Here is a 17,990-nt window from a genome sequence, read left to right as displayed (position 1 = left end):
AAGGGCTTACTTAATTCATCTTTAAGGGTCCACACGGCTCTTGTTTTTGCTACAGTAAACTAAATCCCTCTGGAAATAATAGATCCAGTTAGCTGAATAACTGGCTATTGTTAGATGTGCTTTCTAAATATGATTCTAATTCATGGCACCCGTTCTCCTCTTTGAAAGTTTTACCCACTGCTAAATTTCATTGACTATGGTTCCACTGCTCTGTTGCTCCACTAGCAGAAACATCACAGTATACAAGAAGGGCCCATTTGATTTCATGTTAGATATTAGCATGCTGGTTTATATAACGAAAGCACTTAACCATAATTGCAAACCATAAGACCCAAACCTTGAAAATGTGACATTAAAAACTGAAAACTTCTCATTAAAAACAACTCTCTACAGAGTGTCTTTATTTACAACAAAAGGTGGTGAGAGGGAACACACCACGTGTAACGATACTGCTATGGTCGAGGTATTCTGCATGCAACAATCTTAACACCAACAGTATTTTGTTTTCAGTTTTATTAGACACATAGTTGCAAAGAACATGAGATGAGGAAACAGAATTATTTTAAGATACTTCGGAAATAAACAACTGCACCTTAGGCTGCAATCCTATGCTGACTTGTTTGAGAGTAAGCTCCATTAAACACACTGAAACTTACTTGTTAGTCAACATGCATAGAGTTTCACTGCATTTTTTTAATTATAAGAAATGTACATAGTGGATGAAGTATCTAAAAAGAAAGAGAGAGAGCATTTTACATATAAAGAATGCCCATCTTGTCTGCAATCCTGTGATGATTGAGGCTGAAGAATCCTGAAAAAGATAAAAATGTTCAATTATATAATGGGTAGTGACTTTAAAAATTGTTACAATCCTGGCAAAGGACATATATAGACTGGCAGTGTCAGGGGATGGAAGTTCCATTTTTGAACTTGTTTAAACTCCTGAAATGTCTTAAGATATCCCTTGACATCACAGACACGTCCCACCCAATAATCACATCTTGCCCAGAACAGCCCAGGAGAACTATGGCCAGGTGCTTCACTTTTCTCTCTCCCATAGGCTGGTTCTATCTGTGGGTAGAGCATGGGGGCTGCAGCTTTGCAATCAAGTAGAGATGAAGACAGCAAATCCCTCTTCCTTCCAGCACCGTATGACCAATGTGAAACAAGCTGTTGAAGCCAGGTGGATCTGTGAGAACCAAAAGTCCTGAGCCTACAGAGACTTCATGGCATTTTGATCCACGTGATCTCAGTCCCCAGAATACATTAATGCATTCAACGTTGCACTCAGGTGGGCAGGGGCTAGACTTAAAACAATCTGCTCTGTATTTTTTTTTTTAAAAAGGGGGCAAGTCACTATTAAATTGAAATTTTGGTAGCCTGATTCTAAGAAGTCGTCACAGCAATAATGCAGATATTATTGCTAGCATAATGCTATGTTGGACACTAATATAACATGCTGTTGGATCTCAAGGTGAAAGGTGGCTAATAAAACAAACTAACAAATAACCAAACTGCATACTGACCTGGCCATATGAATTCTGCCTAGGCCATGTGAGATGTGTAGGGTCAGTTCTATATCTTAGTCCAGGCATGGCCAAACTTGGCCCTCCAGATGTTTTGGGACTACAACTCCCATCCTCCCTCGCTAACAGGACCAGTGGTCAGGGATGATGGGAACTGTAGTCCCAAAGTGGAAGGCCAAGTCTGGCCATGCCTGCGACTTAGCCCATGCTATAGATTCTGTTTTTGATGACACAACAATGCTTATTTCAGTGTTGACCATTTCTAACACAATAACACTGATCCTGTTGTACCTGCGTTATGTTGTTGGCTGTTCACGATCCATTTAATACAATGATTTTAGATCAGCAAAGTTATCAAACTGTTCCGCCATAATTTGTCACCCTTTCAGAAGGGTAAGGACATGGGTCACAGAGATACATTGGATTTAATATTCGGTGAGGGGTTTCATTTTTGTTGCATGGCAAAAATTCTTAAACATTTGGTGTATATATTGATTGATTAAGCCTTATCTACTCGTTTATTGACACTTTCATCCAGTAGAATAGTATAATTTTCATTTACAACTTTTCCTCGCACTACAACTCTATTGCTTGCTTTTTAAAATGTGGATTTTAGACTATTTTCTGTACAGATAGAATGAATGCTCAAAGTCTGTTCTGAATGAAAAATTAAGGTTTATACCATTTTAATGAAATGTAGCAGATCTCCTTCCGTTGCGTGGCTGGAAAAGAAATAATGTCAGATAAGTAGTGTCTTGTTGAATGCTTTAAAAAGAATTTTAACTGAGTAGCCCCCTAAAACTGATTCAAAAATTTAAACATTTTATTTATTTATTAATTTTTATTAGTTTTTATTAAATATTACAAGAAAATTAAAAAAAAAGAAATAGATACAAAAATCAATACATAACACTGTGAACACATTTGTCTACGTATTTTCCAACATGCAGACTAGAAAAGAAAAGAGACAAAAGATAAAAGAAAAAAAGAAAAAAATACTATTCATAATCTAAAATATTCTAAAAGACTTCCACCGCATTCACCATACGTCTCTTAGTTTCTAGTTTACCTGAAGAACAGATGTAAAGGTGAACAAAAATTTAAACAAATTTAAAGTGGATTCTAAAATGCTTGAATTTGTTTGTTTCAAAATCACCAGCATATTACAAACAAAAAATACACACCCGGAAGATAAAGTAGCCCCTACTTTGAATTCCTCCAGGTATTCGAAGTTCTTCCTGAAAAGAGAATAGATTTCAAAACAACACATACTTGAGTAGCAATGTAACAACAATGTATGCTGCAACACAAGTGGTCATAAACAGCATGAAATATTGGGAATTTTCTTATTTAAAAATTAATAAATAATATAATATAAATTTATAATAATTGCATATCTCTAGGATTTGTGCTATGGCTAGTGGCAGGGTTGGGTGGAGAGTCCAGCCTACTTTTGGTGACAGTTTAGAAAGAGAAATAAAAATAGGCAAACAAAAGAAGCTGTCAGTTACTTCAACGAATACATAGATTTGTGGAAAACTACACTTTGTTTTTCTGAAATTGGAATGAGAAACAGTGACAAGCTTCTTTCTATTATTGTGACTCGGTATAATAAAAAATATACATAAATCTTTTTAATTATTTAATGAATGAGCAACAAAGAAATATTCACATACAATTTAGCTTTTTCTCAGTCTATAAGGAGGAAAATAATTCCAGAAAAAGAGGTATGCAGGAAGAATAGCTATTAATATTAATATTAATATTAATATTAAAAGCTCTTTGCCTTGCTTAGGGGAGCAGATAAGACATGTTTGGTTGCCAGCTCTGGGAGGTATGATTTTTTTGTGCGGGGGCTATTCCAAGGTTTTTGTTTTACTATGTGTAATTCCGGCTTTATGTGCTATTCCCAGAAGACAACCCTTGCATAAGAGGCAAGTGATTTGTATAGCAAAGCACCCACACCAGCACTCTGTTATATTAGGTACAATATTCTCAGAAGTTAGGCAGTGCAGTTAATCAGTATACCTGCAAAAGCTGTAGCAAGGAAACTGAATGACTTTTAAAAGTTAGGAGGATATGCCAAATAAAATGTGAAATTCAGATATTCAGTGGGTTGAATCGAACTGTGCCATTCCATTTCTGGAAGGGTTTTTGATTCTCAGTGGTTTCCCAATTAGCTAAGTAGTGCAGACCCCTAGTTTTTTTGATTATGTGAATGGTGCCAAGGACCCCCTGGGTGGGTGACGTAGACCCCTAGGGTCCACGGAGCACCAATTGGCAACCACTGCTCTACATGAAGAAGAAAGAAAGTGATTTTTGCCAACGCTCTCTCCCCCTGCAACATTCTGTGCTCCCCCACCCAAAATCTGCTCTTAAGGATTGGTGGGCTCTCCAGAAGCATGTTGAAGGTACGGGGAGCAGCAGGGGAAAAGAGAGAATTGGGGAAAAATTGCATGTTCTATGAGCAGAGGCCTCTGTTAGATTAAAGACTTTTCCACAAATATTGAATTCAACACATAAATTGCTAATACGATTATCTAAAGGGCACAAGCAAGACTCTCTTTCAGTCTTGCAAGTTATTCCGTATAAAATAGCTCGCTCTTTTAATTAATAAAATGATTTCAAATACATATTGTATGTCTTGCTATTTCCTCAAAGGGCACTGCAGGTATTTTCTATTAAATTGTTAATGCATGCTAGCAGCCTGTCTTGATTCCATTATGCAAATATTTATCAGCTGGACATATTGTTCTCTTCACAGTTTTAGCATTTGTGCTAAGCAGATTGCTTTCCTCTTTGCCTTCTAGTTAACTGCTTCCAAACAAAAATCTGATAACCTCAGGCTGTGATAGTGTTACGTATGTATTGGCTGTTTGCATCATTTTCCTTTCTGACATGGTAAAAGGAGTTCTGAAATATTTATTAGTAGGTCACATACAAAATCATTTGTTCTGATTTCTCCTCTTAAAGGCAAGCAACTAAATAGAATCATCAAATTGTAGAGTTGGATAGTTCTTATTTTAGTTGTTTTTTCAGTACCTCATGGGATTAGAACTGACTGAATTTGAAGCTCTGAAAGGAGAGGAAGAAGGGAGTAGCTAGTCATATACATCTGAAGTTTAATCAAATGAGTAGCATCTTAAAAATGGATAGAATGTGGCAATATTACACCCAGTGTTTTTTATGGTATCACACCTCAGGAAACTAGCTGGCTCTTGAAGACTCAAACTTGGTGACTTGGTGAGGCTGTTATAGCCGGCAACTAGAAGGCACTCTTATTCCAGAAATGCATGCATAACAAAAACAATTTTAAATCTCTCTCCTTTTCCTGGTGTGATTCATATTTTAAATTCTCTTTATTTAAAAGCAGCTATCCTGCAGGACGCAGGTGGTGCTGTGGGTTAAACCACAGAACCTAGGACTTGCTGATCAGAAGGTCGGCGGTTCGAATCCCCGCAACGGGGTGAGCTCCCATTGCTCGGTCCCTGCTCCTGCCAACCTAGCAATTTGAAAGCACGCCAGTGCAAGTAGATAAATAGGTATCACTCCGGCGGGAAGGTAAGTGGTGTTTCCGTGCGCTGCTCTGGTTCACCAGAAGTGGTTTAGTCATGCTGGTCACATGACCCGGAAGCTGTACGCCGGCTCCCTCGGCCAATAAAGCGAGATGAGCGCTGCAACCCCAGAGTCGGCCACAAGTGGACCTAATGGTCAGGGGTCCCTTTACTTTTTATCCTGGCAGCTCTGCTTTTAAGAATGAAATAAATTTGGATTTTCAATTACTGGACTTTTTTGTCCAAAGTAATAGAGCTGAGTATCTCAGAAAGGATATTTCACAACTGACTGGCAGATCTATTCTTTAGTTGCTTTTCCAAGTAAAAAAAACATATGCTAGATGAAACCAGTGGCCTTGAAAAGAAAAGAAAAGAAAAGAATCGAATCTACTCAGTCCAATGCCCTATAGCGTGGAATTGATTGTTCCCAGTGGATCCTATGAGACTGTGATGGAGTCATCTAACAAATTTGCATTTTGCTTCAAGGAAATCTAGTACCTATTCAAAGCTGTGGCAGACATCTAATTAGTGCAAGAAATTAAAAAGGATACTGACAAAACTAAAATTTGTACCAAGGTTTGTGCCTCCTACAGGTGGCTATGATAGGCAGAGTGGCCTGAAATCACATATTCAGGCAAGTAAAATGATCACTGTTCTGACTGATCACTGTTAGTTCACTTCTGCTAGCCCTTGCCTCCCCCACTGCCCGTGGCTTTAATAAAATACTAGCAGGGATAAATCAAGGTTCAACAGTGCCACTTTTGCTGCTATTACCAGGGTCAAAGATCAGGTCACAGGACAGACTGAAGAGCACTAATATTGTTCTGTGCAGCCTTGGTACCAGGATATTAAGCCTAATCCTATAAGACGCTGTCCCCACATAGGACTAGTCCTTTGAACGACATTATTACAATCCTTAATTTCAACCAGCATAGCACAACCTCAAATCCAACCATTCAAAAGAAAAGATAATACAGTCGTTTAGATGTATAAAATGGTCAATTATTAGATTTTTCCAGTTTATGTAACTTTCTAAAATGACATATAGCAACATACATGTAACTCTTCTGAAGAGGAAGCGTGCAGAATAATGCCGTGCTTTAAAGAAAGCACAAAGACTGTATCAGTCAATCTTGAAAGACGGTATAATGATACAGAATAATAAACAGCATGTTTTAGAAAGAAAAATGGATCGTTACATACGTCCGCTTTGTATCTCTTCAGTCTCCTCTCGTGCAGTTGTGGAACAAGTTGCAGCAAAGGATGCAGGACAGACGACTGAGAGGATATGAATACAGACACATGAAAGTCAATGAAATCCAGGATGTATAAACACAAACAAACAAAACCCTTCACTGCAGCACTGACTCAAAAACAGAGCACACAAAGCAAAAGATGGAAGATGTTTGATGGGACAATATTTTTAGACATTCCCATAGCTGTTTCTGATGTTGCAATTTCCTGCATAAATGCACACTGTTAAACTTATTTGATGAAGAAATAACTAGCGTCAAGAAGTACCATTCCTGTGTTTGCTGCAAGCTTGACATGGGTACGCAAGATGCACTGCTTGGAAAAGCAAATGATCGCTGAGTGTTTGTTGTCAGGGCCTCAGGTGGCAGAATCCATGGACACACACCTTCTTGCCTCCGAAGAAGCAGATACAATGGATTCTCCGTTCTGGCAAGAACTCACAAGAACCCTACAAGATCACACAGATACCTCCAGAGGCTTCCGTGACTTCTTGTGGGGCTCTGTGACCCCAGTAAGTGAGGCTTTGGCTAGGGCAGCAAGGAGGGTGGTGTGCAGTGTGCGCACTTTCCTGTTTCGCCTCAGGCAGTGAAATGGGATGAGCTGTCTCTGCTTGTTGCCATGAGCCATCTAACACCACAGACATTAGATAAAGCTCCCTATGGTTTCTTGCTAGACGGACGGTCTCAGGATAATGCCAAGTTCCTAGATATCCAGACAGGAAAAGTTTGCAAACCCAGGAAGAACTAATAAATCCAAGCAGCATCCGAATGAACAGATCTTGTAGTGCAAGAACATTTGGCTCTGCAAAGGAACTTTCCCACCCTCTTCTCTCACCTGCATGTACACATACTCCCTAAATATGTTCTACATGTTACCCCAAGGCTTTGGGGAGGGCAGCGGCGTAGCGTGGGTTGTCTGCACCCGGTGCAAGGCAAGTAATTTGCGCCCCCTAACCCGGGGCAAGGCAAGTAATTTGCGCCCTCTAACCCCTAACCTGCCGCCGCTGCCAGCTTCTTCTTGCTGCTGCCTGGTCTGGTCTGGTGTGGTTCTCTCCTGCGCTCAGCGCTGCGCTGGGCGGCCGCTGCACTGTCCCTCCCCCAGATAGTCCCTCGCTCTCTCTCCGCACCACACGCCTGGCACCCACCCCCTCCACAGTGGGCAGCGACCCAGCGGCTCGGATCGGATTCGCACAGCCAGCACTGCAGTGAGAGAGAGTGAGTGAGCCAGGTAGGGGCAGAGAGCTGCGAGTGCGAGTGCCCCCCCCAGATGTTGCGCCCGGTGCGGCCGGCACCCCCTGCACCCCCCACGCTACGCCACTGGGGGAGGGCAGAGGGAGCAGATAGGGAGAAGAGAGGAGAGGGGAATTGCTATTATGCATGCAGAAATCATTGCACTATATCTGTTTAATAGCATTTCATACATAATTTTTCGTCTTGGTCACAAAGAGGAACTTGCCTCATTAATCAAGAAGTAGTGTCCCTTTATCCTACATAGAACCCTAAAATCTATATGCCTACTTCCAGAAGCCCTCCACAATATAAGGTACAATATTTAGGAGAAAAGCTGAAGCTTCAATGAGGCCAAAATACTTGAATGGCAACTCAATTTCAATATGCTAAGTTAGTCTGAAGGCACACAGCCAAGGTTCATGGGCTTGTTGTTGTTTTTATTTTGATTATGCATTTTGCTGTTTTATATTTTGATTTTATTCTGTGAACCACCCTGAGACCTGCATGTATAGGGAGGTATATAAATTCAATAAATAATCATTATAATAATACTGCTAAAAAGCAGCAGTTGCTGGCCACAGTTGAAACTATTCTGGGCTTCCTTACCTCCTGCTCTTCTTCATTCCTTACAGTGCATTCCTAAACAAGTCTGTAAGCCACACTGAGTTAAATGGGACACTCCCAGGTAAAGGTATATAGGATTTCAACCTCAGACTATGTGCATTCTGCTCTACTGCTTTCCTCGCTTCCCCCAGGAAACCTCAAGCCTAAATTTTTGTTGCCCTACAAACCTGAATCCCAAATCAGAATAAGCCACTCCACAAGTGCTCCCAATATACATGCAGCATCTGTTAGTGGTCAGGGCACAACTGAACAGCACTGCACATGATGTTTCTCAAAAATATTTCATTTATATTCTTGTTTAAAAAATGCAAAACATTTCATGCAGCAGATATATAACCATTATTCGCTAAATATATTAATTGCTTAATGGTCTATTTTGCGCCCATGAGGCTCAAAGCTAAAGATAAAATACATCTGCTTATTCTGTGATTTCGTAATGAGTTAGGAGTGATTCTAATATAATTACTTTTATCAAAAGATTTGTGTGGGGTTATTTACTCAAATACTGTGAGAAATCAAAAGCCCAGCTTATTTAATGTATGTTTTAAAATGTATTCGAATTTCCATTGGTGTATAAACTTGGTGATAAGCTAAACATAATAAAATGTACAACTTCTATGGGACTGCAACATTGAATTATTAAGAAACAAAGTAGCTGCCAAGATATAAACCCCAAAGAAATTGCAATTTCATGATAGCTTTGTCACTTTTTGCTACAAAATATTTCTATATTTATAACATTTTAGTAATGTGCTGTAACAAAAAATCCATTATATTGTCTATTGGTATGAAGGAATCAGACAACAGTGGCAATAAACATAGAACACTGATTATGTTACAAAATGAACAGTAAGTAAACAGATACAAACTTTAATGTAAGACACAGGACAGATGTGTGTGTGTATGTGACTGGTGTTTTGGTGGAACTTTAAAAGAAAGACCTTATGTAAAATGTTATTCCATTATGTTTGCATGTAGGATATTTCTTGTTTGTTTGTTTGTTTATGATAAAACCCCCAAAAAGAAATATTCTAAACCGTTCTTTCTGAAGAAAATTTTAGAATTCACACTATCTATATTTGTAGCTGGAATCCTTAATAAAGGAACTAGTATTAACTTTATTGTGTTTTAGAATAAAAACATTAATTTGTATTAGAAGACTATTTAGCTTTAACTCAGCTTTAACTTTAAAATGTTTGGATTATGATTACTTCAGATATGTCTTTAGTCAGTTCCATATATGTCTGTCGCTCGGCATCAATTTCTTTCCTTTTTTTTAATTATTCAAGTTTCACTAAATTTAGAACCTCTGGCATTCACATTTAGCTTTCATCTGTTGTAACTAGGCTATAAGCAAGATTGCTTCTTGGTTTTAAAAACTTTTTACAGATTAGGAATTCAATATCAGGTGGGATCAACTGAAGCCCAATAATAATGATAATATCATGTTGTCTTTACTCACAGGGGAATGGGCAGTTCAACTTACCAGAATGTCTGAGTTGCCTTTGTCATGGGTCTTAGAATAATGGAATAAGAACTGTTCAAAGAAATTAAAAGTGGATTTTACTTTGAAACAGATTAATATGTAATGATTTTTGAGACAGTTAACACACAATAAAAAAACACATTTTTAAAAAACAAGGAGCTTACTCTTTTGGTGTTGTCCTTTTCATCTGACTCCTGTGGAAATAATTGGCAAAGACTTTCAACAACCAAGGAGTGGACATTTGGGGAAAGCAAAATAGCATGGTTTGGTATCTTTAGAATTGTTGATTGGGTCTGCAATCCTAGGCACTTTTATTTGAGATTACTCAGCTCCATTAAATTTACTTCTGGGATTTGCTTCTGAGTTAACATGCATAGGATTGCACCATTAACTGTTTAAGATTTTAAGTATTTTATATTCATTTCTTCTCCACAGTAGCTATACTCCACAGAAACTATACGGAATCCAATATTTTCCCCCAGAACTGTCATCTGGCTGTTCACTGCAATTGGTTCAGAAGTCTGAGTCTACATGGAATGCAGCAACTGCTTACAGAGGCAGGCAATGGCATTAGATAATTCTTCAAGATAATTTGGGCCATGAAACTACAATCAAGAACAAATTATTACTGAAACACAATCATTTCATACTCTCCTTATTGGTTTTGGTTTCAGTTTCTTACAGAATGCAGTGGTTGCGGGGAATGGCATACTTTCTCAGAAAGTTCTACCACTATAATAACAAAAACTAAAATGTGAAGTAGAATTATATCATGAAAGTATTCCAAGGATAATTGTAGAATATTTCTTACCTCAGGGTAATATTTTGTCCTGGGGAGAACAAGCTATACAGGGCACTAAAGACTTGTCCCTAGAAATCTTATCAAGCTAACACCCTCTGGATTCTGATATCTTTCTCTTGATATGGTCCACACACACTAGCTTATCTTTGTGGCTGCCCTATATAGCCCACTAGCACCAGAAACTTTGTTTATAGAACGTGGTAACTGAGATAAGAGTCTAAATTACACACCAAGGGCACCAGCATCTCAAAAAACATTTAAAGAGGGGGGAGACACAAGATTAGTCTATGAGTCATATGAAGGTTAAGTGGCCCATCTTTCCACTAAGGGCTTGTTCTGTTTTTAAGCAACCAAGGAATTATTGAGCTGAAAGTACACACAAATTCCCAACTGCAAAATGTTAACAGTATTGATTAGAAATAGAGGACTCCGAACCGCCAGCTGGCACACATTCTGTTCTATTAGACTTTCTAGAGAAACAGTGGCACATAGCTTTGCATCTGTACTACTTCTCAGACATCAAAAAGTAGTTTTGCTACCGTTTTAGTAAACCTAGTTTTCTGCAAAGAGCCCTGAAGCACTTGCTGCCAGAGAGCCACAAAGCTGAGAATTGTATCAGTATTTCGTATACACTGAACTGCACAATTGCAATGCCCTACACTGTACAAAATATGCTGGCAGCCATGTTTCGGAAATAAAACGTTAAGTGGATTTACCTGAGCTTTGTGTAGAAGTTCCAGAATCATATAGCAAAGTTCTTCCAATGTATTAGAGGACTGGGGGGGGGGGGGGAGAGAGAGAGAGAGAGAGAGAGAGAGAGAGAAGAATCTGAGGCATGTGGTAAATGAAGCAATAGCACCTACTTTGAGAAATTTAGCATATTATTATTATTATTATTATTATTAAACTGGACTGACCTGAGATGGACTATCCCTGACCATGTAAGTAGAGCACACATCATCTATCTGTAAATATAGACAAGAGAGCAAAGATAGCATAGGATTGAAAAAGAAGCAAAATAGTAAAATAAGATGTTGAGTTTTATGTGAGGTCCCATCATTTTTAATATTAAGTTGACAGAGAACAAAGGCTTACCACCACCACCACCCCTCAGAAAGCCAGACAATTGGACACCCCTTCCTAAAGAGGAGTTTGCACACAACGTCGTGACAAGCCTCACGAAACAGCAGCTCAGAGCTCACTCAAGCATTTTAGCATAAGATTAGGAGCATTTGGCAACACCAAGTCCTGTGTAATACACATGAGAAGTCCGTCCATGAGAGATACTAGCCAGATCTTAACTGACAGATCAGAGAACAGAACATTTAACGCTAATATTAAGACCCATCTTAAGTGCAGCACCAACAACAAAATCTAACCAGAGTAAAGGTTTAAGCCTGAAAAGAGCTAAGAGCTGAATTCCTGAAAGCATGAACATTAGTTGTTCTTGTTAAATCTTGTCAGGATACAAGCTCTTTTACTGGCAATATTTGGCCACAGCTGTTCTAAAGCGTCACTTGTGCTCCTTTAATCTGCACCATGGAAGTGTGATGCGCACACTATCTCGCATTGCCGACAGCCTTACCATGCCATTCTTGTATTGGAAAGCAGATTGCTCCTTTCAAATAAAGATAACATATATTGTTCTTAAGGAACTACAGCAGGTGTGCTAATAATAATGATGATAAAAATAAATGCCTTTTCTAAAATAAAAAAACTAAACAAACAGTACAGAAGATATTTCACTGTACCTCATTTGATAACTGCAAATCTGGTTCTCCTTGTAGAACATGGGGTGCCATCGGTGCACCTGGAAATTAGAATTAATTGCCTGTTCATAATATTATTTATAATACGGGTTCTCTGGGGTGTTAAGGGAGGAGTAGTACCTCTGGTGGGGGACACATCATGCTCCTTCTGGGGTAGTTTGTCCACCTTTGGTCCCCCAACTTGCATTCAGCTCTCACCTGTGGCTCCTAGAAGCTGTCAGCATGCAACAATGGCCACACCCCAGGAACAACTTTGAGTGGCCATCTAAACCAAGAGAGGGCAAGCCAATAGGTCTCAAACCCTTGGTAAGTTAGGGACTTCCCCTGCATGTGAAGACAAGTTCCAGTGGATTGAGTGAATGAGACCAATAGTGGGTCCAACATTCAAGAAGGTGGTCTCTGCACATGCTGTAAAGGGGCAGGTGGGGCTTGTAAACCTGGGAAGGTAGCCCATCTAGGAGAAGGAAAACTCTGATCTGAAACCTCTGCTGCCTTGTTGGATGTCTTCAGTAGAAGAAGAGGCTAAGGAGTAAATCCTACATGAATCCAGAACGGAGTCCCTAAGGATGGTGACTTGTACACCTCCTTCCAGCTACTCCTGCTGCCAAGCTGGTGCCAAACATTTCCTTTGGACCGCATCAGTGAGGTCAAGAGGGGGGTCTTGTTGTATGGGCAGCCCAGGACCTCCATACACACTGCCCAGGCTTGTGCCCTGGAGTGGTCGCTTCAGAGCTGCTAACAGAGCAAAAGCAATGTGATTTGACTTCATCCCTGGAGGCACACTCTATTGCCAACATCAATATGGGGTTTTCTAGCTCTAGCTCTTATGTGTGAGCATTTGAGTGAAAACTAATGAATGTCACAAACAAGAGAATGATGTTACAATTCAGCACTTAACAGCACCACAAACAATTTAGGCACTGAATATAAAGTTCTGTACTATATCAATTGGTCTGGTTTTTGTTTATTTGTAGTCAATGGCCATTTCAATGTAACTCACAAAACCAAAACAATTTGCAAATTTGTTAAACATGTACATTTTCTGAAATAAATATTTCAAGCTACGGAAAGAACAAAAATGAAAGATATTGATGATGTATCTCAGATACAAGGAGGGCTTCTCCCAGAAAAGAGTTGTTTATTTTTTTAAAAAAACAAAACAATGAAGTTTCCTGAAACTGTAAAAGTATTATTTAAAGTTGTCACTAATTCTGTTTACTATTTAGCACCCTGTTAAATTCCACATAAAATGACAGGGAGACTTTGTATTGAACAAGGGGCTTTTCTTTTCTTTTCGTTCAGTTAAAAAAAATGGAACGTTAAGCTCCTATACAAAACTCCTGTTGGAACAAGACATTGTCCCAACAAAGGCATGTTCCATACCTCCATTTTCTGAGATGATGTAAAAACAGGTGGGCACCCCCAGAATTAAATGTTTGTCCACAAGGAAAGCTGTTTAGTGAAAATTTCAGAGCATATGAAAATTGTAATTATTGCCCTCAGTGGCCTGCACTTTTATTGCTATTATAGAAACATATCTACTACCAATTCATGTGGCAAGCGATCTTCACCGGCAGATAATAAGAACTGGAGGGGGCAGAATCATATTTAATATTTGGAAAAAGATTGTCTATTTTGACTTTTTAGCTGCCTTCAGTCTTGCAGTGTGTAATGTGAAAAGAAAGGACAGAAATAAAACATTCCTTTACATTTTTATTGGCCCACAATTATACTATGCATAGCAGCTGTGTAAATTACTATTAGATTACTATGTTTTTCTTCTCTGCCATTATTTATGAAGATTTTAAAATTATAAGTAAGGTGACTATGGAAATACACAGCAAGTATTGAAGGTTATTCTGTTCTGCATTTCATGCTTTCATTTTATACATCTGTGTATTACATTCAAGTCAAGGGAATAAAATAAATAGCTTTGTTCAGGATTAACTTCTTGTTCATTTTCCCCATACCTTTTCTTTTTCTTTTGGTAAATCTAATGGACTAGAATAGAAGAAATGCTTGCTAACTATACTCTGCACAAATTCCTCTGAACTTCAAAGTTGAAATTAAACTGACAGCTACTTTATTATTAAGATGTTCATTCAGGGTCCTGTATATCACCCTTTAACATGCCCATCCTACATGCAGTCAGGATGATTAAAGAGTAGACATTTTCCATCCATGCTTAACAAGGGAGGGGAGAGTCTAAACCACGGAATGGATTGTGAATAGAAAAGAAGGACACTTGTTTTTTTATCCTGCTTTTCCTACAAAATTTATCTCCCACATTAGTTTAAAATCCAGTAAAGTGCTGATGCTCAGGCAGGCGCTGAACAGAAAAATGCTACACATATCATTTACTGTGTTTTTAACTAATCTACAGTAGACGTAGGTGACTTTCAGTTATGTGCCGCAGAATTTACTCTGAAAGTGGGAACAATGACCTGTACTAAAATGCTATTGCTGGTTTACTTCAGGACAGGATTTTAAAATCGGCTCTACATCATTTTTATAATAAAATGACAGTGGAAATCTGACCTACCACCTTATGGGACAATTCCATACAACGTGCCTTGGAGTCTCGTATAAGCCAAAATGCAATAAATTACAAACAGACCTATATACCATGACAAAACTGATAAATGACATTTATCATTATATAAATATAAATAAATAATTTCAAAATAAATGACAAAACTGTTGTCGTCGGTAGGATGGTATTAGGCTGCTGTGAAACGACATCAGCTTTTGAGTTTCACATAATTCCTCATCAGGCACAAAGGCAAGACATTTTCGGGCACAGCATACATAGAGCAAACTGGGTCATAACCCACCATTCTTCTCCCTGACCAAAGATCTGCAGCTGTCTGCTAGCATCTCAGTGGACTAGGGAAGAGCTGCTACCTGTTGGTGTCTGCCTGCCTAGCCTGCATCAACGAAATGCAGAGTCCAGAAAGAAGCGCGGGTCGCTTTGCTTCTTTGCAAAGGGCTGAAAAGATTTGCTTTTCTAACAGCGCGGGATTTCTAAAGCTGCAAACTGTCGTGTGCGTGCATGGTGGCCCTTTAAAAATAGAGGTTTGTCTCTCTTTTTATGGATCTTTGTTTAGGAGGTAACTAGCTCGAAATATGTTCACAGTGTAATTACAAGAACTTACCTGGCTGAAATTGCATTAATTGACGACTTTAGTAATAAAGGTAAATGCATTTAATATCAATATTAAACCCAGCAAGAGCTGAATCTGTCATCCTACAGGGAAGCTGAACCAACATAAAGAAATGCTGTGCTGATAATGCAAAGACATTGCTCTGAAACGGAGCCCTTACCTTTGCACGCGCTCGCCCCAAAGGCGAGGAGGAAGAGGAGCAAAGCCCAGGCAGTTCCCGGGCCAGACCGCAGCTTCCTGGGGTTGGAGCGGCGGCAGGTGCCTCCGCTGCTGCTGCTACCGCCGTCGGCCACAGGCGGCGCAGGCTGCTCTTGCCGCCGCCAGCAGGCGCTTCCCCTTTGCATGGCTTCCGTCCCTGCTTTTGGCGCGCGCGGCGTTCTTCCCCTCGAGTTGGCGCGCGCGCGCTTTTCCCGCCGCTCTGCTCCCAGTCAGAGGAGCCCGGGCTTTTAAATCTCCCGGACATGAGGAAGCCAGGCAGGCGGCAGCCTGACTCACGGCGACCACGTCACCCCGCCCTCCTCAGCCTCTCCTTCCCGCCCTTTCCGCGCGAGACTCCGAGGAGTTGGGATCACCTGCCGCGCGCGGGAGGCGACAGCGGGGAGTAAGTGGCTTCCAGCACGTGGCAAGACGTGGCTCGTGAGGGGCGTTGGAAACCCCGGGGTAGGGCGGGAGCCGCTTCGACCTCAGACGCCTCAGGGAGCAGAGGGGAGCCCACGACTATTACAAAGCATGGTAATACAGTGGTACCTCGGGTTACATACGCTTCAGGTTACAGACTCCACTAACCCAGAAATATTACCTCGGGTTAAGAACTTTGCTTCAGGATGAGAACAGAAATCATGTGGCAGCAGGAGGTCCCATTAGCTAAAGTGGTGCTTCAGGTTAAGAACAGTTTCAGGTTAAGAATGGACCTCCGGAACGAATTAAGTTCTTAACCCAAGGTACCACTGTATTGCATAGTGTCCTTACAATTTGATGGTTGTATCTCTTTCACTAAGTCTTTATGCACCTAGGTATTCTGCATACAAGCATAACTTAGCTGCAGATCAGTGTGTTTTAATTATGACAGCAACCAATTAGGCTCAGTTATTAGCTAAAGTGGTGCTTCAGGTTAAGAACAGTTTCAGGTTAAGAACAGACCTCCGGAACGAATTAAGTACTTAACCCGAGGTACCACTGTAATAGTTTACTCATATGCTGCCTGTCTGGCTGGGTTGCCCCAGCCAATCTAGGCGGCTTCCAGCAAATGGAAACATCACAGTAAGACTTCCAACATTAAAAAAATTCCCTATATAGGGCTGCCTTCAGGTCATAGAATAGTAGAGTTGGAAAGGGACCCCAAGGGTCATCTATGTACTTTTAAAACATGGTTTTCTTTGACTACTGAACCAGAGACCCCCCCCAAGCCTGAAATGCTGAAGACCACCTCCCACACTGGCAGCACCAAGACTAAAATGCCAAAGTTCCTTGCACCTGGATCCCCCAAGGCTGCAGCTCCACAACCTGGTTCCTTTTCAGGGCCAGAATACTTGTCTCCAGCAGCCTTGCAAACCACCGATTTAGGGCATGAGTGCTGGCAGCATGAGCTTGCAGAGTGCTTGAGTGCTAAGCTCCAGGTCAGAGGGCTGCCTTCTTAAGTCTTTGTATTCCTCATCAGGGAGACAAAGCCTGAGAGGTGACGTCAAGTTCAGAGAGCACAAAAAGACTCAGTTGAGGCTGACCTGGTTGGAACAAATAGTTTGTTTCCTGGGCTCTGTCCAGGGTCCTGAAGGCCTATTTCCTTGTTTTCAGAAGATCTAATCTTGAACAAACCCTGCCTGTTTCCTGGCTGCCCTCTCCTGCCTCACACCACTTGCCCGACTTGCACTCTCCACAGTCTCTGGTTTACCATAATAGGATATGTGCCAAATACTGCTATAATAGATGAAGATCAACTGTCAACATAATGCCACCTTAACAAAGATTTTGCAACATCACAGCAACATCATAAGGCTTTCAACAATATTAATGTTTACCTGCTGGTTTAATGTATGATGAAAAGTTAACTAGTTTCTCAGCTGAAGTCCCCTGTGAATATGACGAGGATATACATATTTTCTTTTATATCCACCCGTATGTTAATTTTCATACATTTACATATTTTTATACAAAACTGAATAAGAACAGATTTAATAGTCCTTTTTTTCTTGACCTTGATCACTTTCCATATAACAGTGAAATGTCTTAATGCATTAGGAATCATTATAGAATAACTGAAACGAAAAGCACTTTAATGACCCACAGGAAGAAAAAGTGGATCACGAGAAAGTTAGAGGAGACTTATTAAAATGCTATGCAGCAAACACATAATTCACTAGGGCTGTTTTGTTCAGGCATATGTATCACAATTCATCATTACTTGTTTACTCAACTCCCGAGGCCATTTACCAACAAAGGTAAAAGTAAAACCGTGTGTAAAGTTTATTTTGCTACACTTACCTATGTGTGAAAGTCATAGCATGGGCAAGAGTCAATGTAAATATCATGCTTTGGCCTGACACTTGCTGAACAAATTGCCCCATGTGTTCATCCTACTGAAACCA

The 17,990-nt window shown here is 40.1% G+C and overlaps 2 protein-coding genes across 28 annotated transcripts in view; one reads left to right on the top strand and one right to left on the bottom strand.

Annotated features, from left to right (window-relative positions):
- Positions 1 to 17,990, top strand: part of EXOC1L (exocyst complex component 1 like) — a 113,138-nt gene that overhangs the window by 19,315 nt on the left and 75,833 nt on the right. For 4 of the 22 annotated variants that reach the window (XR_013990402.1, XR_013990405.1, XR_013990410.1 and 1 more), the window contains exon 2: positions 6,305 to 9,828. The exons of 2 other annotated variants lie outside the window; for them this stretch is intronic. Coding sequence is in view for 1 of the 20 variants with exons in the window: in XM_081020596.1 (XP_080876722.1) it covers positions 15,870 to 16,009 (140 nt within the window). In the remaining 19 variants the exon portion in view is untranslated. Of the gene's footprint in view, positions 1 to 1,060; positions 1,920 to 6,304; positions 9,829 to 10,108; positions 11,187 to 15,866; positions 16,010 to 17,990 lie in introns of those variants that run through there. 16 more of the 22 variants (XR_013990393.1, XR_013990394.1, XR_013990400.1 and 13 more) reach the window with 13 other exon arrangements.
- On the bottom strand, positions 368 to 15,867 carry NMU (neuromedin U). Of its 6 annotated transcripts, XM_081020586.1 has the most exons (10): positions 15,569 to 15,867; positions 12,227 to 12,285; positions 11,393 to 11,440; positions 11,192 to 11,251; positions 9,838 to 9,867; positions 9,674 to 9,724; positions 6,284 to 6,358; positions 2,711 to 2,764; positions 2,209 to 2,248; positions 368 to 811 (listed from the first exon to the last, which is right to left on the bottom strand). In XM_081020586.1, exons 1-9 carry the CDS (start codon positions 15,750 to 15,752, stop codon positions 2,213 to 2,215), a joined length of 597 nt encoding a protein of 198 aa, XP_080876712.1. In that variant the 5' UTR covers positions 15,753 to 15,867; the 3' UTR covers positions 368 to 811; positions 2,209 to 2,212. The 6 variants fall into 6 exon arrangements, 4 of the variants coding, with proteins under 4 accessions (XP_080876712.1, XP_080876714.1, XP_080876713.1 ...); XM_081020588.1 differs by lacking the exon at positions 6,284 to 6,358; XM_081020587.1 differs by lacking the exon at positions 9,674 to 9,724.

This window comes from Podarcis pityusensis (genome assembly GCF_964106645.2).
Source record: "Podarcis pityusensis genome assembly, chromosome: 9".
NCBI lineage: Eukaryota > Metazoa > Chordata > Lepidosauria > Squamata > Lacertidae > Podarcis > Podarcis pityusensis.
Note: the sequence above shows the minus strand (reverse complement) of the source record. Positions and strands in the feature narration are given on the sequence as shown.